At 39.6% G+C, this 24,701-nt stretch overlaps 2 protein-coding genes across 2 annotated transcripts in view; one reads left to right on the forward strand and one right to left on the reverse strand.

The window, feature by feature from the left end:
- The window catches only part of LOC140371466 (serine/threonine-protein phosphatase PP1-beta catalytic subunit-like), a 30,094-nt gene extending 21,965 nt beyond the window's left edge, over positions 1–8,129 (forward strand). The window contains exons 4-8 of the mRNA XM_072458619.1: positions 2,014–2,118; positions 2,274–2,345; positions 4,386–4,537; positions 5,167–5,301; positions 7,725–8,129. Of these exons, the coding sequence (XP_072314720.1) occupies positions 2,014–2,118; positions 2,274–2,345; positions 4,386–4,537; positions 5,167–5,301; positions 7,725–7,829 (569 nt within the window). The 3' untranslated portion in view covers positions 7,830–8,129. The remainder of the gene's footprint in view (positions 1–2,013; positions 2,119–2,273; positions 2,346–4,385; positions 4,538–5,166; positions 5,302–7,724) is intronic.
- A 2,532-nt stretch (positions 8,130–10,661) lies between these two features.
- On the reverse strand, positions 10,662–24,460 carry LOC140371855 (equilibrative nucleoside transporter 2-like). The gene is made up of 12 exons (XM_072459083.1): positions 24,324–24,460; positions 23,158–23,239; positions 20,193–20,338; positions 18,632–18,771; positions 17,549–17,683; positions 16,100–16,197; positions 15,940–16,009; positions 14,143–14,339; positions 13,639–13,741; positions 11,506–11,591; positions 10,930–11,129; positions 10,662–10,774 (listed from the first exon to the last, which is right to left on the reverse strand). Exons 1-12 carry the CDS (start codon positions 24,413–24,415, stop codon positions 10,663–10,665), a joined length of 1,461 nt encoding a protein of 486 aa, XP_072315184.1. The 5' UTR covers positions 24,416–24,460; the 3' UTR covers position 10,662.
- Between the last annotated feature and the right edge of the window lie 241 nt (positions 24,461–24,701).

Here is a 24,701-nt window from a genome sequence, read left to right on the forward strand (position 1 = left end):
CTAATTATGGAGCGTTTTATTCTCAGAGAAGCAGGAAGTGCGCTGTTAGCATGCTAAAGGTTGTTAGCTTCGTTATGGTAAACCCTGCTCTGGGTCTGAATGAAACAAGCTTATAAACTCATCAAAGTGAACAATTATAATGCTCAAAATACATTTAGGACTTGTTTAAAATCAAACTAGTTCTGTTTTTCACATTTTAAGAAGGTAAAAATCAAGTGCAGCGTCTTGAAATTGATGGACCTATTATATCGATATATATAAGTCATATATATAAGTCATATATATAAGTAATTTGACTAAAGTAAGAATTTTGTGATGATGAAAACGACAAAACTGAAGTCCCAAAATCATCTTCAACACAATAATGATATAAAACGGAAAACTAACTAACTAATCAAACTAACGAGGCAGGATATTAAAGCTTTATTGAATTACTGGCAGCGAACTAATTGGGACAAATGAGTTTTGAGCCCAAATGAGTGGAACATGTGACGTTTTCAAAGAGGAACGTTTAAACACAAACATAGGGGAGTTTATTTAGTAGAGTTTACATCTGGCAGACAAAAAACAGCGTAGTTAAAAAGAAAAATCTGTGCTACAATGACAGCAAAAATATTAAATCAAAATTAGGAGGCCGAATTTGTGTACTGACCTGCACATTTATGTCTATATTATGTCAAAATCTCATCTCGTTCTTGTGGAAATTGTGTCTCGTCCCAATCGTGTTTTTGTCGCGTATTTACCTTTTCGTCTAATGTTAATGAGTTATTACATTTCTTTAGGATTCGTCGACAAATGTAATACTTTTGAATATCAGTATCGTGCATGTGGTGCTTCAAAATGATGCTAAATGTTTACTGCGCAGAGCCAATCAGAGCTGTTTTCCACTGGCGCTCATTAGCACGTTTGCACCGTGTTTAGCTCCACGTCTCCATTAGTGCAGTGGACAGTGGCGTCTTGTGTCCCTGAGGTTATTCAAGGCTTAGAACACATTTAAAGCAGTAAACATGCACTTTGTACGGGTTGAGCTCACGTCTAATGATGTCTAAAGCTACTTCACATACTTCACGCAGTAATGCCGTCCAAATGACATCGTTTTGACTCATTCCGAACCGTATTTAAAGTGCGCGAACAAGCACCAGGGCCAAATGTAAAGTTGTTATTTCAATTATTACTCAACTATAACGTTCTTGTAATCTTCTGTTGAGGCACAAAACGTTACTAATAAAATATGTTGGGCCCTGACAGGTTAAATTTGACTGTAAAAAAGTAGTTGTTTGAAATAAAGAGCCAAATAATCGTGATTCTAATTGATATTTAATTGATCTAATTGTCGTTAATTGAAGTCTCAGTCCTATGTCTATATATTATGAGGTACATATTTTTTATCTTTATTTCTTAGGACTGTGATCCAACTTGAATTACACAATGACAACTGAAATAATGGAAGTAACATACCGTATTTTCTGGAGTATAAGTCGCACCAACCAAAAAATGCATAATACAGACGAAAAAACCATACATAAGTTGCACTGGAGTATGAAATGCGGTTGCAAGTGTGAAAATAACAAATAATATCACATATAAGTCGCTCCAGAGTATAAGTATATAAGTATAAATATAAGTATAAGTCGCACCCCGGCCAAAACGATGAAAAAAGGTGCGACTTATAGTCCGGAAAATACGGTAATCTCCTCTGCAAACAACAGAACCAGTATTAAATGATGAATACAAATGGTAAACCCGTAGTTTAGACTTCTGCAGATTCTTGTTAGTCAGTTTTTTAGTTAGTTTAGCTGTTAATTTCTCAAATATTAACTTTGAGAACTCTTAAAACATGTCATAAAACGGAATATATATTAAAAAAAAAGCCTTGGCACAAACAACCACACTTTATTCTCTGTCTTTTCTGGTACTTTTTTGGTGGTATTATGAGTATTTATGTATTTTCTTGATTATTTAACGGCACCCGACCCGGCAGAGCTGACGTGCCCCGCCTCGTCTTTGTCACAGGTAAACGCAGATTCAACATCAAGCTCTGGAAGACGTTCACCGACTGCTTCAACTGTCTGCCCATCGCCGCCATCGTGGACGAGAAGATCTTCTGCTGTCACGGAGGTATTAAAACTGCAAAGATTTGTCTGCTTTTTTCCTCCCTCCTCTCGACGAGATTCACGCAGATTGATTTGGACGGCTGCCGTGTTCAGTTGTGAAAGAGCGAGTCCAAAGTGGTAACGGTGTGTAATCCATATTTGTGTTCTGGATGTGCACAGGCCTGTCCCCAGACCTACAGTCCATGGAGCAGATCAGACGCATCATGAGGCCTACGGACGTGCCCGACACAGGTGGGGGATTTATTGGAAATGTATCTTTTGTTTGTTTGCGTTGAGTTCAAAAGTAACGGTAAGATTACGCAAATATATCAGGCAGAATTGACTTTTTTGAGCGTTTATCCATGTTATAATGTTGTTCCTTTGTCAAAAACACACCTAGAGCTGTATTTAACCTGTATTCAACCATCCTGCATGCGAGATTGTCTTCTTTGGGGCCTCACAAATGACTCCGTTTCAATTTCCCCCGGATCTTTGCTTCTGCTGCACAGTTTTAAGTCTGTAAACCATCACCGGACTCAAACTGTGTCCACAACAAACACGGGGCTCTTATAGCATCGCGGTCACGTTGCCTAAGGGCTTCATTTATGTATGATTTCATTCTCCAAAGCCTATATACCTCACCTTTTCAAACGTAGACATTATTTTAAGTGAGAAAGTGGGAGATACTATGACCAAAAGCGGGTTTAAAGGCCAGTTAAAGCCATAAGAATGCAAAATACGCCCAATTTAAAACATTTTCAAGTAGTTAGTAAAATAAAGAATATTGGTAAAAAATATTTGTATAAGATATTGTATAAAATATTTGTATAAAATATTGGTAAAAAATATTTGAAAAAAAATATTTGTATAAAATATTGGTCAAATATATTTGCTAAAATTAAGAGTAATTGGCCCCTTGACTGAAGTCTCATAGTGTCATTTTCTCTCCCATAGATTCAACACAAGCTGCATACTAATACTATAAAGTCTACAAATGTGTGCTTCTTATATTGCAATTAAAGAATAAAAAAATTAAAAAACATGACTGTACACGAATCTTAACCTTCCAAATGGCTGTAACCAAATAGATGTACAAGACTTCTGCCGTAAAAGAGATCGACCTAAACATTGAGCTCGTGTCCTTAAGAGGATGTGAGAGACGCTGTGGCCCAGTGTGCCCTTATAAGGACGGAACACTGGGATTTCACTGCACTGGCAACTCAAATGCACACATCAATGTTAAGTTTCCTTGAACCTGCTAAGACACATTAAAAAAAGAATAAAAAATAGAAAAGTTCCCTATCTAAACGTACATAGAGTTTGGTTTCCTTCCTGGATCATCTTTGAGCTTTCCTGTATTTACTTCCTGCTCTAGTATGCTATGCTATGCTATCCTATCCATTTATTCAACACTATTTCTTTCATGTAGTTTAATAAGAGCCAAATGTAAAAATAAAAAGAGGCTCTCTATTGTTTAGTGATTACATTAGGTACAATATTTACCTCTTTCTCAAAAATAAACTTTTTTGAAACTTGATTTAACGCCTAAGAAAACATTTGAAACCGTTTCTAGTGAGTAAAAGGCTGAAAATATAGCCAGGCTAACAGGCTAGCATGTGTGACACAAATTGGGTGACTTCAATGCTAGCTGCTTTTGTTTTTAGCAAGTGTTACTCTTCTCTGCTCTCAGTGAGTCAACAGGTGGACACTTGCTCCCTCTAGTGGCATTTTATCTTATTGCAAACCCAGACAACGTGTTCTTTCGTTGGTTAATTTATTTTAAGCATAATTACGCATGATTTGGTGGATTAAATTGTATTTCTGAATGTTTTAACCATTTCTAGTGAGGAAATTATAAACAGTGCTATACTTAAGCTAACGGACTAGCATTTTTGACACTTCGATGCTGGCAGAATTATCTTTACCTTCTTTGCTCTTGCATTTCCTGCTTGTTGTTTTTAATTGTTTACTATATTTCAAGTATAATTATGCATAAACGTGTACATTTAACAGTATTTTTCAACATTTGTAACCATTTCTAATGAGCAAAACGGGGAAAATATAGTCAGGCTAACATTCTTGCAAATAGGCTAACTTCATGCTATTGTTTTTAGCTTGGATCGCCCTTCTTCACTCCTCAGTGAGTCGGCAGCACTCTTGCTCCCTCTGGTGGCACATTCAGTCATAAACGTGCTTTATATTCGTTTTAAGTTTCGTTTTAAGTTAAGTTGATTTTTAAGCGTGACTAATGTAGAATCTTGTACATGTAACCGCGTGACCTGTGCGTCCCAGGCCTGCTGTGCGACCTGCTGTGGTCCGATCCGGATAAGGACGTCCAGGGCTGGGGGGAGAACGACCGCGGCGTGTCCTTCACCTTCGGCGCGGATGTGGTCAGCAAGTTCCTCAACCGCCACGATCTGGACCTGATCTGCAGAGCGCACCAGGTCAGAGCCAACACCCCATGAATGAACGAATGAAGCTTTGTAAAGGCGCCATTTAATCCAATATACTACTCAGCCCGTATTGAATTGAATATTATTAAGATAAGATAAGATATTCCTTTATTGTCCACACATGGGGAAATTTCATTGTTGCAATGCAGGTAGATACAGAGGAAAAGGACAGATAACTTATAGGAAGTTTAAAAACACTCTTAATAGAAGAACTCTTATAAACAAAACTCTTATAAATAAAAACTCCTATAGACAAAACCTCTCATTTCCTAATAAAGAATGGAGGGGGAAAATAAATAAAGATAAAAATAATAAAATTAAAATAAAATAAAAAACAGCTAGTGTAAGACAAGATAATACTAATAATAATGGTAAAATAAACACTCTATTTTCATCAGTTATATGCACATGAATATGACATTATTGCATATGACATTATTGCACATGAATATGACATTATTGCACATGGTTTAGTCAGTATTGCCGATTATTGACAGTGACAGAAAGACAAATGAATGAAGTGGAATTGTATGGCGTTTTGAACACAAATCAAGACATTTGACAAGGTTTATCTGCAACGTTCTGTTTCCTCACTGTGTCCTCGTGTGTGGCGCCCTCAGGTGGTAGAAGATGGTTACGAGTTCTTTGCCAAACGTCAGCTGGTGACTCTGTTCTCAGCACCGAACTACTGCGGGGAGTTCGACAACGCCGGGGGCATGATGAGCGTGGACGAGACCCTCATGTGCTCCTTCCAGGTGGGTCGAACGTCCACCAGGGGTCGAACGTCCACCAGGGGTCGAACGTCCACCAGGGGTCGAACGTGCACCAGGGGTCGAACGTGCACCAGGGGTCGAACGTGCACCAGGGGTCGAACGTGCACCAGGGGTCGAACGTGCACCAGGGGTCGAACGTGCACCAGGGGTCGAACGTGCACCAGGGGTCGAACGTCCACCAGGGGTCGAACGTGCACCAGGGGTCGAACGTGCACCAGGGGTCAAACGTGCACCAGGGGTCAAACGTGCACCAGGGGTCAAACGTGCACCAGGGGTCAAACGTGCACCAGGGGTCAAACGTGCACCAGGGGTCAAATGTCTACTAGGGGTCAGAGGAAGTAGCTCCTGAATAAAACACAGCATTTACAAAGAAAATAGAACTGGGCCGCACCTGACAATAAACGGCAGGTGCCCACGTTGTAACATGAGATATTTACACAAAATTAAACGCGGTAGTCGGTCAGTAAAATCTGTAAATTAGACGCACTGTTGTGATGACCGCAGGGTTCAAAACGTGGGGGGAAAGTAGCGGCTTAAAGTTTGAAAAGTATGTTAAACTGTTACCAAACTTTTGTTAAACTGCAGTATTTACAGTGATGTATCTTGTCGAGCCCACAGACTGAGCAAAACAAAGCCAGCGCATGCGTCAAGACCCAAAATATGATATTTACTGTGAATAATGAGTCATTTATGCATTACATAAAGAGAGGTTAAATGTGGAGTTGAGGCTTTGCAGAAAAGTGAAGTAAAAGAAGAAAAAGCTGAGGATAAACCAGAAGTAGTTTCTTGTTAATGCTAACTTTAGCCACAGAGACACAAACTCAGATTAATCTTTTTGTTCATTGCCAGGATCTGTCTGATTTTAAAAGTATAATTGAGGCACAGATTAGATTTCATTTATTAAGAAAACATAGTTATTGTGTTTTTGATTTAATTTAATTTAACCCAAACATAACCCAAGATGAATCAATTTACTGTCTAAATGTTCCTTTAGGCTTTTGACAGTTCTATTTCTACATTATAAAACTGTGTACGTTAAAATACACAGATGCTACTCACTACTAAAACTAGTATTGAGCTCTATCAGTCATGTGCAGATCCTATGTTAATATGAACGTGTTGTTGTTGTTGTTGTTGTTGTTGTTGTTTTATGGCGGTTGGCATCCAATTGTTGTTGTTGTTGTTGTTGTTGTTGTTTTATGGCGGTTGGCATCCGAGTGTTGCATTACCGCCAGACTTTATGTTGTTGTTGTTGTTGTTGTTGTTTTATGGCGGTTGGCATCCAAGTGTTGCATTACCGCCAGACTTTATTCCTCAGACGTTTCGTAGTCCTCAGACTCTGTCGTAGTCCGTAAAAGTACTCCTCCCATTGCTTTGGTGTTACAAAGCCCATGAGGTCATGATATGTCTTTGTGACTAGAATAGTTGTTGTTGTTTCAGAGACCAACCGGCTTTATTCCAGGGAGACTCTTCTTCATCTTCCTCTCCTTCTTTGACGTTCGGTGCTTCCACCGTACAGCTTTATTCTTTAGGCTTCATTCTATAGGCTTTAATATGTCCACTGATGTCGCTGCTTGGTAGCTGTGCGTCTACGAGACTGGACGAGGACAGGAGACCACCCCCACCCCCATCTCGTCACTCTGATCACTCTGACTCCCCAAAAGCAGACCCCCATCACTCCGACTCCCATTTAGCGCCTTTAGCTGTTGAACGTGTTGAAAATAACATTCTATTGGTTGTGTTTTATTATCTTTGTGACATCATGATCAGGATTAACCTTTTCCTTAACATTAAAAGAGATTGAAATGTTTCATGACAGTAAAATGCAGTAGGTTTAATGTAGTCACTGTTGTAGTAGTCACACATAGAGTAATATTACCGTAAGTACTCCTCAATACTTTCTTATCCTCCAAATGTACTTTTCAACTTTCTTCCACTAAGAATCCAGAGTGTAACTATTTGCTACAAAGAAGTTTGACGTCACTGGGCAATTTAGTCAAAACATTTATTATGGCAATATTAAGATTAACCTCAAAATATCACAAAATATGAAAAATCAAGGCCGAGTCATAGAGCATCGACTTTTATTTGATTTGTTTTATATTAAGTGATAATCATACACCCTTAACAATTAGTTTATTTAAATAATTACAAAAATGTATTGTTTTTTTGTTACATTATCTACAAATAAACTTTTTATTACGCTAAAATACAGTTTGAAAAAAATTAAAATAGGCTTCTTTTTTAATATAGAGGCAAACTAAGACATTTCTATTCTGGAAATTCTAAATATTTGCTCATTTATTTAAAAAAAATTAACAAAAATCCTTTTTTAGATGTGACGTTGCTTCATTCTTACATTTTAAACATTCAGACGACTAAAAGTGAAATGGTTCTCGCTCCAGATCCTGAAGCCGTCTGAGAAGAAAGCCAAGTACCAGTACGGAGGAATGAACGCAGGACGCCCGGTGACCCCGCCCCGCACAGCCCAACCGCCCAAGAAACGATGAAGCCGCCGCCCACACACGACACTGCGCACACTCGAAGACACGCCCCCACGAGGAGGACGGCGTCTCCCGCTCCTCGACCGGTTTCAAAAGTGTTACGAACGGGTTGAACTAAAGTCGAAAGGTCGTTCCGTTTGCATTGCCCAATGTACTTTTTTCCCTCTTTTCCTTTCTTTTTTGTGTTCGTTTTGCTTTTATGCGTTTTCTTTTTGACGACGGAATGACGACTAGTTTACCACAGCGCCCCCTACCTGTACAGAGTTGATGATGACTGCTGGGTTTTCAATAAATACAGGGAACAAATTCATGGCTTTGTGTGTTTTTTATGAATGTTATTTTTAGTCAAATTTAAGGTTAAGGTTAGATGTGCGAGATGGAAGTCTGCAGCCGATCACCTTCTCAGCAGAGGGCGCTGTAGTCTTCGTTTGTCCCTGGCTGTGGCTCCAGCGTACCACACGGTGATGGAGGAGGTGATGGAGGTGAGGATGGAGGAGGTGATGGAGGTGAGGATGGAGGAGGTGATGGAGGTGAGGATGAACTCGATGTCAGACTCATCCCCGTATTCATTAAGTCCAGTGAAAGTTATTAAAACGCATTAGTTGAGGTTTAATTATCAAACCAATGTGAAATGTCTTTAAAATGAATCACAAAAGTGCAAACATGTCTTGGTTGCCAGGTTACAATAAAACATAACAGTATTAAGTGTCGCCTGTTGCTTTAACCGCTAAACACATTGGTGCCCCCTAGTGGCTGATGTGGCATCCTGCATGGAGTGTATAGAGTGGAACCAAGAGTAAACTAAATTATATATAAACTGTTAATTTATATTTTAACATAGAAGAAATGTTTGAAATTGTTTTGTTTGAGTAACTTAGACCTTGTCATTTGAAAGTAAATACAATAAATATGTCAGCTCTAATTAATGTTGCACAATATTTGGTATTTAAAAAGACTTCTGGTTAAACAATGTATTAATTTTTTTTGTTATTTTCTTATTATTCGTACTGATATTTTGTGACTAACTTTGTACAACAACAAAATCACATTATTTATTACAGTGGATCTGGCCCTTGGAGTGGCAACATGATTTCAGGGCTCACCAGATGTGGGGACAATTAAAAGTTTGTAGATCACAGCTCGTTGGAAATAAAATGGAGGTCGTCACGTTTTCACTTTGGGGTGAGTTCATTGTTTGGGGGTCACGACTGACAAAGGCAGAGAACCACTGACTTCAGAGTCCACAGCAGTAATGACGAGTCCAGTTCTGCTGGTAACATCCTTTTATTAAAGTTCTGACACATACAGTATGTACAGGCTCAGCATGTGCCGCTGACAGGCCCCCAGGGGCCCACAGCGGCTCAGATGCACAACAATGAAGTTAAGGCTCAACTTGGCTCTACAAAACTAGCCCTTTGAGCTAAGAGCGTTTAAAAATCATAAGAGTTTCAGAAGGGATTTGCATGTACAATTTACACTGAAGGAAATGAGCAGCATTTGTGGAACAGACAAGAATTCATCTCCTTTTTACACTTTAAATCCTTTGTGTGGAGTAAAGTCAGTACAACAAATGTACTTCATCTGGAGAAGTTACAGGAGCAAGTCCCAGTGTAGCTCATTCTGTTGAGTCAAAAAAACTAAACATTTGACAAAGTTCGGCATCAAGTGGCAGGTTTTCATGTCGTTTTATTTATTACTTCGTTTTGTGGGATGGAACTTGTAAAAATATGATACATATTTATCATAACAGGCACATTTTTCAGACAGTTTAAGAGTTCATGTAACAAAATAAAAGTGCTGATTTTGTGAACATAGTAAGCCTGGATTTATTTTCATTCAAAAGCAGATTTAAATTGTTTTTTTCCTCATTGTTCTACGTTGCATCACCAAAGCAAGTTCCTATGTTTAAGAATTCTGTTCATTAGCAACAAACAATACAACATTTTCTGATTCTGAAGTATAAAATCAGCACATTTGAGATTTATTTGATCAAAGCTCTAGAAAGATAAAGTTTCTGATCAATAAGTGCTTTAACTTAAAAAAAATGACACACAAAACCAACTTCCAGATCGATGACATTGTGTCCATCCAGGAAGTAAAACTATAAAAGTAAAACAAACGTCTAAAGAGCAAAGACTCGGCTAGATTTGAGTGAAATTAGTAGCATAGCTTGTAAATCAAAAACATGTTATTTTGACAGATTTTCTTTCTAATCAATTGTACCTAATTATTGATTGTAGGTGATCAATCTCTTCACATACATTTATGCAATAATTCAAACAAAAAGTCGTGAACATAATGCACTGGTTATGACCCTTGAACCGCGCGTCCGTCCAGATTCTACCTCAAGTTATTGCATGGCACGATTCAAAATATAATACAGTACTTTGCTCTAGTACACGTATTACAATAACAGATTACAATATGCATTCTTTTTCAGACCCGTTCATGCAGCAAAAACATGTCAAACCCGCCGTCACCCTCAGTCCTGACCAGCAGATGGCGCCAAACAACTCGGAATGAAAATATAAATAAAGGAATTCCTGTAATACTTCCCGTCTCAGGCTGCATTTTTTTTTCATATTTAACAGTAACATAAGAAATTGATCTACAATAGTTACTCTAACGCATACTTAAACGTACAAAATTGAATATAGTCAGAATAATAAAAATAATCCTCATTTTCCAACTCGTAAATGCCCTGCAAACTACAAAGATAAAAAACATAAATAACAAAAATAAGGGTGTATTTCTAACCCGTTTCACTCTAGTATTTTAGGAGCTTTTTTGGGCCCCGTGTTTTTAGGATCTCACGGCTAATTTACATTTATTTATTCATTTACACCAATAATCTGAGAGGGAACGAGAGCCCCGCCCCGATGGACAGGCCCAGCGCCAGGAAGAAGGTCATCAGAGCGCCGGCCGTTTCTGCGTCTTTAGGTGCCACCATTCTGAAAAGAGGAAACAGACATGAGTTGTGTTGTCGTGGTGACGGGAGGGTAAACAGAGGCTTCATATCAAAAACAAACAGGAGCACAGAAGTACAGAAATGCTTGACCGGTTACAAAATACTTGACATGGTGCGGTTTCACTTCCTGGTACTCACTGCGGCGCGTAGGACATGGACAGGCACACGAAGTATCCGCTGGACAAGGAGAACAGGGACATGATGACGGAGAAGGCGGCGTCGTGCGGGAAGAAGACCGGGAGGAAGGAGCGCGACTGCACGTTGCACAGCATCAGGAGCGGCACGAAGACCACGCGGGACACCACCAGCACCGGGAACAGGGGCGACTCTTTACCCGGCTGCAAGACACGACCGGACCACGTAAGACAACAGTAAGACAACAGTAGACACGACCGGACCACCTGAGACACGATTGGACCACGAGGGTGTGAGACACGACCGGACAGACATCTAACTTACATGAGTGATTATATCAAATTGTAAAAAAAAAAGAATATTCTGACAATAATATATATATGACTATGACATTTAAGACATTTATATTTGAAATGTAAGACTTAATTATAGGTCTTAAATTTGGCCCCATCACATTTAATACTTTGAAATGCTTTTAAGACCTCATTTATGTATTTATACTTCACACTTTTTAACAGAACCAGAAGGTGTTCTGGACCTTGAGAGACAAACAGAAACCTTTGTGTAGCTGAGACTTACCCACTGAAATAATGTGGTGATGGTCCGGCCGATCCAGTCGTTTATGTTGAACATTAAAAAGCAGCAGACGGAGATGAAGTATCGGTCTGAAAAGCACCACATCATGAGTCTTTGTTTTATGTGCTTCATGGGAATAATGCGTGGATGTTATCGTGCGTGGATGTTATCGTGCGTGGATGTTATCGTGCGTGGATGTTATCGTGCGTGGATGTTATCGTGCGTGGATGTTATCGTGCGTGGATGTTATCGTGCGTGGATGTTATCGTGCGTGGATGTTATCGTGCGTGGATGTTATCGTGCGTGGATGTTATCGTGCGTGGATGTTATCGTGCGTGGATGTTATCGTACGTGGATGTTATCGTGCGTGGATGTTATCGTGCGTGGATGTTATCGTGCGTGGATGTTATCGTGCGTGGATGTTATCGTACGTGGATGTTATCGTGTGTGGATGTTATCGTGCGTGGATGTTATCATGCGTAGATAAGATAAGATGTTATGTGCGTGGATGTTATCGTGCGTGGATGTTATCGTGCGTAGATAAGATGTTATCGTGCGTGGATGTTATCGTGCGTGGATGTTATCGTGCGTGGATGTTATCGTGCGTGGATGTTATCGTGCGTGGATGTTATCGTGCGTGGATGTTATCGTGCGTGGATGTTATCGTGCGTGGATGTTATCGTGCGTGGATGTTATCGTGCGTGGATGTTATCGTGCGTGGATGTTATCGTGCGTGGATGTTATCGTGCGTGGATGTTATCGTGCGTGGATGTTATCGTGCGTGGATGTTATCGTGCGTGGATGTTATCGTGCGTGGATGTTATCGTGCGTGGATGTTATCGTGCGTGGATGTTATCGTACGTGGATGTTATCGTGTGTGGATGTTATCGTGCGTGGATGTTATCATGCGTAGATAAGATAAGATGTTATGTGCGTGGATGTTATCGTGCGTGGATGTTATCGTGCGTGGATGTTATCGTGCGTAGATAAGATGTTATCGTGCGTGGATGTTATCGTGCGTGGATGTTATCGTGCGTGGATGTTATCGTGCGTGGATGTTATCGTGCGTGGATGTTATCGTGCGTGGATGTTATCGTGCGTGGATGTTATCGTGCGTGGATGTTATCGTGCGTGGATGTTATCGTGCGTGGATGTTATCGTGCGTGGATGTTATCGTGCGTGGATGTTATCGTGCGTGGATGTTATCGTGCGTGGATGTTATCGTGCGTGGATGTTATCATGCGTGGATGTTATCATGCGTAGATGTTATCATGCGTAGATGTTATCATGCGTAGATGTTATCATGCGTAGATGTTATCATGCGTAGATGTTATCATGCGTGGATGTTATCATGCGTGGATGTTATCATGCGTGGATGTTATCATGCGTAGATGTTATCATGCGTAGATGTTATCATGCGTAGATGTTAACAAGCGTAGATGTTATCATGCGTAGATGTTATCATGCGTAGATGTTATCATGCGTAGATGTTATCATGCGTAGATGTTATCATGCGTAGATGTTATCATGCGTAGATGTTAACATGCGTAGATGTTATCATGCGTAGATGTTATCATGCGTAGATGTTATCATGCGTAGATGTTATCATGCGTAGATGTTATCATGCGTAGATGTTATCATGCGTAGATGTTAACATGCGTAGATGTTATCATGCGTAGATGTTATCATGCGTAGATGTTATCATGCGTAGATGTTAACATGCGTAGATGTTATCATGCGTAGATGTTAACATGCGTAGATGTTATCATGTGTAGATGTTATCATGCGTAGATGTTATCATGCGTAGATGTTATCATGCGTAGATGTTATCATGTGTAGATGTTATCATGCGTAGATGTTATCATGCGTAGATGTTATCATGCGTAGATGTTATCATGCGTAGATGTTAACATGCGTAGATGTTATCATGCGTAGATGTTAACATGCGTAGATGTTATCATGTGTAGATGTTATCATGCGTAGATGTTATCATGCGTAGATGTTATCATGCGTAGATGTTATCATGTGTAGATGTTATCATGCGTAGATGTTATCATGCGTAGATGTTATCATGTGTAGATGTTATCATGTGTAGATGTTATCATGTGTAGATGTTATCATGTGTGGATGTTATACCCCATTTTCCAGGGAAAGCAGTTTTGACGTCAGCGGTGACAGCGGGGAACACGGAGAGAGTGACCGTGAACACGAAGGTCACACAGAACGCCATCACCCAGATCTGTGACGGGACAAAGACAAAGAGGGTTCACTCTGAGGAATAAACACCAGACAAAAACATATTCACATCAACATCAAAACACTGAGCATTTTCACAAAAAGAGACAAATATTTAAAGTGGAAACATTTTCAGCTTTTGTAAAACTGTTGAGTCCAGTGGATACTTCTGTTTTTTTGTTTAGGCGTCTGGGCCACTGCTTCTACTGGGCCACTGCTTCTACTGGGCCACTGCTTCTACTGGGCCACTGCTTCTACTGGGCCACTGCTTCTACTGGGCCACTGCTTCTACTGGGCCACTGCTTCTACTGGGCCACTCTTTCCTTTCATGCGTGTTTTCTAAGGTATTTTTCTTCGATCTACTACAGCCAAACGCCCGCTTCAGACCTTGGGGACTTGACTGACCTTCTTGAAGACCTCGATGACTGAGGCCTTGTTCTGCCTCGGCTCCTCGGGCTCCAGGGAGAGAAAAGCCTGTTTGCTCTTGTCAGGGCAGGACTCCAGCTCCATCTCAGAGGGGCCGACGCCTTTGTCCGTGGCACTGTTGGGCACCGAGCCGTTCGCGTGGCCGTTCAGCTTCCCATTCTCCACGGGCTTATTCTCTGAAGGCACAAGCGTCAATCAGTGTCCATTTTAACAAGTTTCACAAGAATGTCAATTTTACACAATTAAATAGCAATAAAGAAGCGCCATGTTATTCTAGGTGTACCACAAGGGTCAGTTCTAGGGCCGCTTCACCGTTTATGGCACCGATATAGCAGGATGAAAGAATGTTATTCATTTTCTATATTCAAATCCACTTTTTCAAGCAAGGATTTTTTAAGTTGATATCATTCATTTTGTCCCATCTAATTTGTCACAATACTTGCATTTTTCAGCCTTATAGAAATTGTATTTGTCAAAATGTATATATATATTATATAAAAATAGATTGATTGATTTTGTTTAACAGTTCTACATCTAGTCCAGTACAGTAGGGCTAAGACCATTAGCACATGGCGAGATGTGGATAAATCTACATCCTTAATAATGGTTTTCCCAAATGTCTAACTTTACAAACAAAGTACACTGTATGAACAGGTCTTAACCCACTAATTATCCCCTCATAACTCGCTGTCTGTCTCACTAAAATAAACCAATATTTAAGGGTCACATGGCAGAGAAAATTCTGAGGAGATAAAAGTGAAATTAGCAGCACAGAGCCTTCAAAACTACCTGGAACTATATCGTGCTCATATTTACAGTCTCGGATCTCTCAAGCTTCCCTCATCCTTAAAAAGAGCCTTCATAGACCATTACACTGTGAAGTACTTTAACACTGTGAAGTACTTTAACACAGTGGTTCTGAAAGTGTTGGTCTCAAGACAAAGCGGAGTGTGTTCATGTGTGGGTGGGGCCGGCGTGTGTGTGGGTGGGGCCGACATGTGTTCCACAGGCCACACTTTGTCTGGAGAAACGGAGGGTCAACTGACTTAATGAGATAATTGCCCACTAAATTGATACTAAATTGATTCGATTCGAGCTGTGAAGAGCCGAGAAACAAATGCAAGTCTGTTCTGTCGGGGCCGTGGCAGTCAAACTGTCACACGGCATTAACAAGACAAATTGACTTTTCCAAAGCTCCAAGAATCAACAGAACTTCACTCACTAGAACTGGAAGAGTGGTCATTGCTCCAGATCAGGCTCGTGTCCATTTAGAGATGACATATTACTGTTATGTAGGACTACAACTGATTTTAATATTATTTATTTTGTACATAGAGACTTTTAAAATACACAATCAACCAAATAAAGATTGAAATATGGTGACTTAAGTCTTCCAGACTGAGAAAATTTGAGAAAAAGTGTGTTATTAGTGAAAATCCAATTTGGTTTATTCTTTGACATTTCTGATGTAATAATCCCACTGTTATTGTTTTAACAGGTCTTTTTGTATTATGCGTTTTAGTTTGTACAGTAGAGCACGATTACAGCTACAATCATTTTTATATAGTCACGGTAAATCGATTATTGTAGAAGCCAAACTATTAAGACGCCATTTTGAGGACTTTTCAACGTTAAAGAACCTTTGACCTCATTTTTTTATGGTTTGTTAATAAAAAAATAATTTAAACGTTTGTGAATCTATTAGCATATTTACTCATTGGAACAATTAAAAAAAAAAATAAAACAGTACTGAACGTTGATAAAATGTCTGGGCACCTTTCAGCAGCTCATCTGTTGTTCCCGCTTCATACTTGCCGCTTTTGTCCAAATAAAACTGTGCAAACTCCTGTAAAAACAAAAAATAAGATCAAAAGGTTGAGTTTCAGTGACGCGGCTGGAGGAAATGAACTCTAAAGAGAACAGTTGTGGGGCTCACCAGGCGTGGCAGGAACAGGTAACTGCAGAGGGTCACCAGGGTTCCCACACATGGAGTGATGAAGTAGCCCAGAGCGGCCGTCTCAGAGTCCGTCTCACCTGAGGAAGAACCAGACCCGACAGTCACATGTTTGTTCAGAGTTCAATTTAAAAAAAATTATCCTTTTAGTCCAAAGAAAGGATTTTTAAAAAGGGGGTGGAGCCCAAACTGTCAAAGACTTAGAGCAATGGAAAAAAGCTCATGAGTGAATATGCAGGTCATGACATCATGCTTTTACTGCAGCCTGATGTAACATAACATGAGCTTTAAACACCTAAAGGACCAAAACAAGCAAAGCCTCCTACGGCTGATGTTTCTCTGGTTCCCTACGGTTCACTGACAATGGGACAAGGGACAATGAACAATGAGAACTGTGATATAACCACACTGTATGTTTAAGTAAACAGTTCAATATAAAGCAGTGCTGTCAAAGTGATTTAATCACAAGAGGTTAACGTGTTCAGACAAAATGGACAGATTAATCATGAATAGTCGCAGATTAATCACGTGATCTGTTTGGACCAAACGCACTGTTTTCGGCTTTACGTGAGTGAAGAACAGGAGCAGAGCGGTCAGTCACATTTACAGCAGGATACTCTACGGCTCATGCTTGGCTCATGCTTACAAAAAAAACTAAAAACGTTGCGGATCTCGAGTTGAACAGCGTGAGCTTCAAGAGGAGGCACAAAATATGGGCCAAAAGTTCTACTGAATTAGAACAGAACACTGATAAATGCCAGGCCAATCCCATCATATGATCATGTATATTACCTGAAACATGTGACCACACATGTGATTTATTATGAAAGAGACTTGTAATACAAATTAGAATGTTTTATGTTCTGTATAAAGAATGACATTATCGTAAGCGCACTGTTCAATTAAAAGGTGATTCATCGTTTCAAGTGTGATTAATCTGATGTTTTCATTTATTTAAATCGGCAGTCGACAGCAGTAATATCAAGACAACCTTTTTGTCTTTAAACTGCCCCTTTAATTCTCTAAAATGTGTTCTGTGCTTACAACACACAGATTGAACACAAATTTGTGGCGCAACAATTTTAAACTGGGCTTAATTTAATCTCGATCATGGTCTGGTTTGATATTTGTCATGAGTTATAGATAAATGGAGAATACTTTATCAAAACAGCAGCTGTTACACAAACACCATGTGTGACGGTTTGGTTACAGGTTACACAGCTCTGAGGGGGAGGAGTCTACATCAGCTCATGTTTTATAGCTTTAAAAAAGGTTCATATCCATCAATATGAGAGTCGATGGCACAGCGCGACATTTAGAATCATTTGGAACCTTCAAAGACTTCTCTCTTGTTTGCTCCATGCGCAGTCGGCCCACATCTGTGCGGCAGCGTGCCCAGTTCAGGAGGATTAGTGTTTGTGTGGGACTCACTGGCTATGGCAAGCAGCATGGCGACGGCCGCAAAGGTCCCGGCCAGGCCCTGCCCGCTCATGAAGATGGCACTGTACTTCAGAGGCAGCAGACCCACCAGCCCAAACAGACTGCCCTGCAGCACCGCGCCGAACGCTGGGGACAAAGCGCCACGGATTAGCACAAAAACTACAATGAGCAAGTCCTACTCACGGAAGAGTTAAATATTAGAAGACAAATGGAAGCTTGTAGAGGGCGCCATCTGAAGTATGTTTGCTTTCTCAACATAAGAAAAATTGTCTATTCCTTTTTCAAATGTACATGCACAAGATTTGGCATTTATAGATAAAAATATAAAAAAACAACAAACCTCGTCAAATTTTAACTTTTTCTATAGTATACTCACAAATTTTAACAAAATATTACATCTCTAGAAAAAAGATGTTATTCTACACCTGCCATAAGGCCGCAGTTATTTTATTACTTGGTCTATGGATTTTTAAATGAAATATATTGCACAGGCGGACGAAATATAAATATCTTCTCAAATTTCAAAAGATGTTTTCGTCCGGGTTTGCCCAAAACGCACCACTGGAGGAGAGGGGGGCGAGAGGCGCGTAACAGTAGATTTAGTGTGTTTTAGACAGACAGAACTGACGCTAAAGTGCGCACCCTCCCCCACCCACCCAGTCACGGCAAAATGCGCTGAAGAAAATGTGGTAAACGGGTTTAAAATGTGAATTTGCGATCTAAAGGCGCAGCAGCAGGGAAACTGGCAGGGACAGAGCAGCTCGGAGCAGCCTCTTCAGACTTCCGCAGGATTTTGGCGAGAAATTGCTTCACGCGCTCTTGTCTTTTGACTTAATACCGCTTTTTACATTTAATTTAATGCTATTTTGCGTTGTCGACGGTACTTTATAAATAAAAAAAAAAAAAACATAATAATTTATTTTATTTATATTGTAGAAAATCATTTAAGTCCGGCGGATCGTAAACCAAGTCATAAGGCCTCACTCGCCTTAAAGTGTGACAAGTTTGGAAAAGTGCGTCCTTATGAATCTAATGAGGACTTTGTGCTTGCCCTAGTTTATGTTTGCTGCTTACAGTTGATGAACCAGATGGTCGCCATGGTGACGGAGAAGAAGCGGTCCTCCTCCATGGGTACTTTGACCAGCACTGCGGTGAGGAGGAAGAGGAGCAGGATGAAGACCAGGCTGCCCGCGATCCGCACCATCTCCGAGATCCTGCAACGCACCAAACGATGCTCCAATAAGAAATAACAAAACAGGTCCTTTTGCTGCAGATTTTCATTCTTGGTGATAGATTTCTTGGCACGTTCTGACTTGGCCTGAATTTCAGAGGAATTGAAGCCAAAACGTCTGCACTTCCACAAATCAGAGCGTTCCATAGATCATTATTGGACCTTTTAGAATTGACAGTGGCGTTTGTTCCAGACGAAGCACAAATGGAATGAATTACACATTTTAGTTCATCATTCAAGGTCACAATAAGATAGACTACATTTTCAGTTGTTACACAGTTTGTGTTCTTCACTTGATTTAAGGGTCCACTTAAGTTAATGACTAAAACTGGACCAGGCTCAGATGGGATGAGTCTTGGCAGCCTGAGCTCTCAGGGGCCGAGGAGGGACAGAAATAAAACCATACTTGGTCAAATAATGTGCGTTTCTGTCAATGATGATTAAAGATGCGTTTATTTTTAAATGACCACTTGTGTGACCTTTGGTCTTTCCGATGTCATTTGGAGCCAAGGGGTGTGACCTTTTCATTGGGGTCAATTTGCCTCACAGCAGTAAACACTCCACACGCCATCAACTCACCAACAACTTCACAAACCTCTTCTTGATTTATGTAGAATGGAGTCTCTCTATATACACGTATATACAAATGTTTTAATGTTAATTCTAAAATCATAGCAGATTTTTTTCTGGGCCTTTACTTCAACACTTTTTTAAATGTATTATTTTAGACATATTTTTATTCAATTTGTGTGATCACTACCGTGACTAATTGAGAATGGTTTGGAATTAGTGTTTTCATCATACTAAAAATAATTTCCATATTTAGTTTGTATTATAAAAGCAGCACTTCATTGTCTGCATCTAATAAAGTAATTATAAATATGTTCCATTACAACCCTGGAAAAGAGCCACAAACATCGTCCCCGTTTCACTTTGATGTATGAAAGAAAATCTGTTTTTATGCTGAAAATGCATTAATTTAATTTATACGACGTGCCAAAGGATTAGGAACCAGATGATTAAAATACCTACTTCCAAATTTTGCGGTTTCTTTTCTCACTCAAATGTATGGAAGATCCTTGGTTCATCAGATTTTTTATTATTATTATTTATTAACTGCTGCAGAATATCTATAAACCCTGAACAAACTTCCCCCCCTGAAATTTCAGCTACAGAATTTTGCAGAATACATCTACATATTTGAGTCAGTTTAAAAATTGTGAGTGTAAAATTCACGGTGAAAAATCTAAAATTGAAATAGCTAAAATGAACTGATTAAGTGCCTTGTTATTCACTATATATTTTACACACTGGATTTCGAATGTTCAATCTGAGGTCTTGAAAATCAGAATCTTTCAAAGGATATTTTACTTTTAAATATTTCCGGCCGTTACTGATACAAACCTTTGGTAAAGGATGGAGTTGAGCAGGGTGAAGAGCAGCAGGGGCAGCTGGGAGAGCAGGGTCATCCAGTTGTTGAAGTAGTACTCTCTGCGCACCGTGGTGGTCCCGTTGCTCCATTCTGTGGTGTTCAGACGGCCCTGGAAATACTGCAGCACAAAAGAGGAAAGCACCAGCTTATTCTGGGCTCACTGGAGTCCTCTGGACAGTCGTTACACCTTGAAAATGTCTTAGGATAAATCTAAAGGATACAAAAAGCAGCATGTGTTAAACAGAGGTGGGTGCAGAGCTGCCACAATGGGGTACACAAGGGCCTCAGACTGAAAAAGGCCCCATAAATGATGATGCACGCACTAATAGTCTTGAAAATGTAACAGTAGTTATGATAAGCAATGATTTCTTAAATGTAAATGTTCATATTAAAAAGGGCCCCAGACCACCTCTTGCTTAGGATGTGCAATGTGTTAGAAATGTGTCTTTAAATGTATCAGACAAATGTAAAATGTCTGAAAAAAGTCATTATTAAAGAGCAGAAATATCACCAAAGTCTCCTCGTAGTAAGACTGTGTTGTTTCTGAAAATAACCTGTGTGAGAAGGAGACGAGGCTCACGATCGCATAGTTACTGAGGTCATGAGACCACGGGGGGATTAGGGGTCCCCACAGGTCATGCCTTTAAGACTGGGAAAGTACATATGTCAACAACAAAAGGAGAGCATAATACTAGTATCTGAAGTGGAAAGTTGACTTCTTGCATTACATAAACTGCTCACTTTGTATGCTATGGCTTTATGGGTATTTAAAATGTATGGTCACATTTTCAGAGTTAGGGGTAAAACGTTGGTAACACGTTAGAGTACTCAATTACTTTTTTAGAGTAAAGAGGAACGTAACACATTCGTTTTGTGCACCCATGTAATCTAGTATTCCAAGTTACTTTTTCAAATCACTAGGTGTTTTGGTTAAGTCTCATCTCCCAGAGCCAGGTTTGTTTCCCGGCCGCAGAGTAGAGACAGTGCCTAGACAGCGCACATTGTGAGAATGTGCACTGTGCAACTAGTGTCCTTACGCCAAAGAGAAATACACTTAGAAAAATTTCTCCTTCCACTATTTTGTAGCCGAGGAGTAAAGGTAGGGCAACTGCGATGTGGCGAGTTTGAGTTAAATAAAACAAGTGCGCCGTGTTGTTTTGCATTTCTGCTCTTGCTAATCCACTAATTTTGTGCTAGTGATGTTTTTTATTGCTTGAGGACGGGCCTAACCGGGCTTATTGTGGTCATCTGTCAACATAAAAGATAAATAAAGCTCAGTCAAATGCGTTTACTTTGCTGGTTTATTTGATATTTGAATGATGATTATGTTACTGTGTTCAGCAACGCAAAGGGATTGTCTGCAAACGATATAGGTTATAAAATAATAACTAACGAGTTACTTTTATAAACACAGTAGAGCAGTAACGTAAAGTGTTTGTTTTGCTACCCAACACTGGACATTTTAGAAAACCACCAATATAAATAAGTGGATTTGGAAAAACCTGTTCGGGATGCCCAGTCTTATTTTTGTATCTTTTTGTATCTCTGGCTCTGCTTTTGTACTTTTTTTGTCTTATGTTTTGTTTTTTCCTTCTCATTTTTCTTAATTTTGAAAATATAAATAAAATAAAAAAGGATATGTATTACTGAAGATGGACATATGATTTACAATAGCCACAAGTGAGTGTGTCTGTAAAACACATTACAACAAATAAATAGGAACAGCATTATAACATGGCTAATATGATAACCATTAGAGGATTTCTTCACAACAGAAACTGAATAACCACCAAGCTTTTATCACAATCTTTCTCTGATGTTTATGATTCATTTGTGAAATGTGCACAGTCACTGACTAATATTTGTTCTGTTCGAGCACAAGCGGCAGTGTTCACACAAACCACGCTTCATCTAATTGAATTTGGTGATAACAGACCACCTCCAGAATACAGCAGGTGAAAGCTTTTATTATTTCGCTTGCACTCGCTCCACAGTGTGCTGGACAGCTGCAAGAGCTCGTTCAGCAGTTAAGACACAGAAAATAATCCCTGCGTGTTGCCATCAAACTCAACTCTACAGTAGAATAGGGCTGTTGTGGTAACTGCTGATTGATGATCACTTAAAGCAGGCATGTCCCAACTACGGCCTCGAACTGAAAAAACTTTGGACTCCCCTGACATAAAGCGTACTATGGCTCAAATGACAGCAGTAACTGCATTTAGCATATCAATGTTTTGTGCACAAGCCTAGTGTAATTTATCAGTTTAATGATGAATGTTCCCACAACTCTGTGCTGCGGAGGATACACAAGTTTTATGTTATTCTCACTCTTAGTTGATGAAAAAATAAAGATTCTTTAACCTTTCATGGCTTTATTACAGTGTCGTGTTGACAGGGCAATCAAGGAAAGTAGTGATTGACCAATAAAATCTATTTTATTGTCTTAATCCAAAATTGTCTCTATATTACATTTTTTCATAAATACAGAGAGGAAAATACGTTTTTTTATAAACACCCAGTGATTTTGCAACTTCTCACACTTAGAAATGATATAGGGGTCTGAAATGTTCATGGTAGGTGCATTTCCACTGAGACAGTGACGTGAGAATATTACTAGTAAAGTAGGTTAGCTCCGTAGGTAGAGTGTTTCCCCTTCATATATAAGTCACAGAACGCTACTGCTTTATTAGACTGGTCTGTGGAGACAACAGCTAGAATAATTGGAAAAGGCACAAACAAGAGAATATCACTGGTAGTTACAGTATGTGTCTGACCTCTTCACTGTGGCTGGCTGCCCTCATGAATAAAAATAAACCAAATTTCATGTTTCAAAAAGAACTTTTATCCAGGCCAGAATGAAAAATACATATATAGCATCCCTTGTACTGAGACAAACTGATAATATTATATAATTGGTGAGGTTTTGTTGTTTTTTACCAGTGAGGCTGTCATGAAGAAGTTCCATGGCAGCAGCGTCCCCAGGCCCAGTATGAAGAATATAATCCCCACCAAGCAGCCCCTGGATGTAAAAAAAACAAAAACACACAGAAGATTAAACCTCCAATTCTAGAATAATTTCACATATCATAAGGGCAAATTATGAATATTAATGAAGACATAAAAGACAGCTTTAAATGGAATAAATTTGATGAGCACAAAACAACTAAAGAGAATTTGTTTGTATTCCCCTCATTCCAGAAGTTGGCCTGATCGCTGCCATACAAAGTAATCCTCCTCCCGGTTGTATTAGTCTACATAGATCTGCCAATCTCCAGATAAAATAAGTTCTACACAGACTAAAAAGTCGTTTGGAGGCTGCGCAGAGAATTGGTGCATTGTTGACTTGTTTTACACAAATCAATCTACTTTATAGCATATAAGCTGCAAGACTTTTCCCTTGTATTCCACTCGAACAAAAGTCCCATTACAACGGAAGTCCCATTAAAACGGAAGTGCCGAGCCGTGGCAGGATGATAGTATTTTGTCTGTATTTGAATGTGTAAGCATATTTAACATTCACATAATAATTCTGTGGCCTTCATAGTTTCTTTTATACAGCAACCAGAAAATATAACAAGCTGGATAATTCATGAAAATATGATTATTTCAAAAGTTCAAGTAAAGTATAGTAAAATTGATAACAAACGTTGACGATTTGTTGCCTATTTGGGTATAAAATAGCAAACTATATGTAGAAATATATTCCAAAGACAAGAAACAGCAAGGTATTCTGTTTATTTACAAAAACATTAATTAAACAGCCTTTATTCCAACATGGCTATTGGTTTAAAATACACACCAATGCATGGCCTTCCTCCGGGTGCAAAGCATAAGTGTACTGTAACTTACTACTTGTACTGTAACTTATTACTTTTATTGAACTGGAGTTGGCGATTACACCATCACAAACCACTTATTCAACATTTACCACAGATTAGAATTTATAGAACAAAAGCATTTTTCTCAATTCTATCCAGTATCATCATTTGAGGCTTAACGTTATACTTTAGAACACCCAAACAAGAACCACGGCCATTATTTTTGTAACGCCCACAAACTGTGGTCAAGACTGGTCCAGCAACAGAAGTGAAAGTGGTACTGACCTGTCCAGTGGCGTGTCCGTTCGTCCCATCATACAGATGTAGGAGGATCTGCTCGGTCTGCGGGGACAAAAGGAGAGCCGGGTCCTGAACATGTCCACATGACACCACGCACATGCTACTTAGAGATGCAGGAATCCTTTTTACGTTGTGTCGGGAGGTCGCGAGGGGCCGGGGCCGGGTGAGAAGGGGGTTTGGTAACTTTGGTTATAGCCTGTGGTATGTGACGTCCAAATGGAGGTATTAGGATTAACAGCGTTCCATAGTGACTTAATGGCAAGGTGCAGCTGGAGTGGGAAGCAGTAGTTTGGTCCGTTAATGCGGCTAAGTGTGGTTCGATGGTTTCCGATTGGGTTTCTCAGTTGGAGCAGATAATGTGAC

This window comes from Eucyclogobius newberryi, unplaced genomic scaffold (genome assembly GCF_026437365.1).
Source record: "Eucyclogobius newberryi isolate DKJ021-1_F unplaced genomic scaffold, fEucNew1.0.hap1 SCAF_22, whole genome shotgun sequence".
Lineage (NCBI taxonomy): Eukaryota > Metazoa > Chordata > Actinopteri > Gobiiformes > Gobiidae > Eucyclogobius > Eucyclogobius newberryi.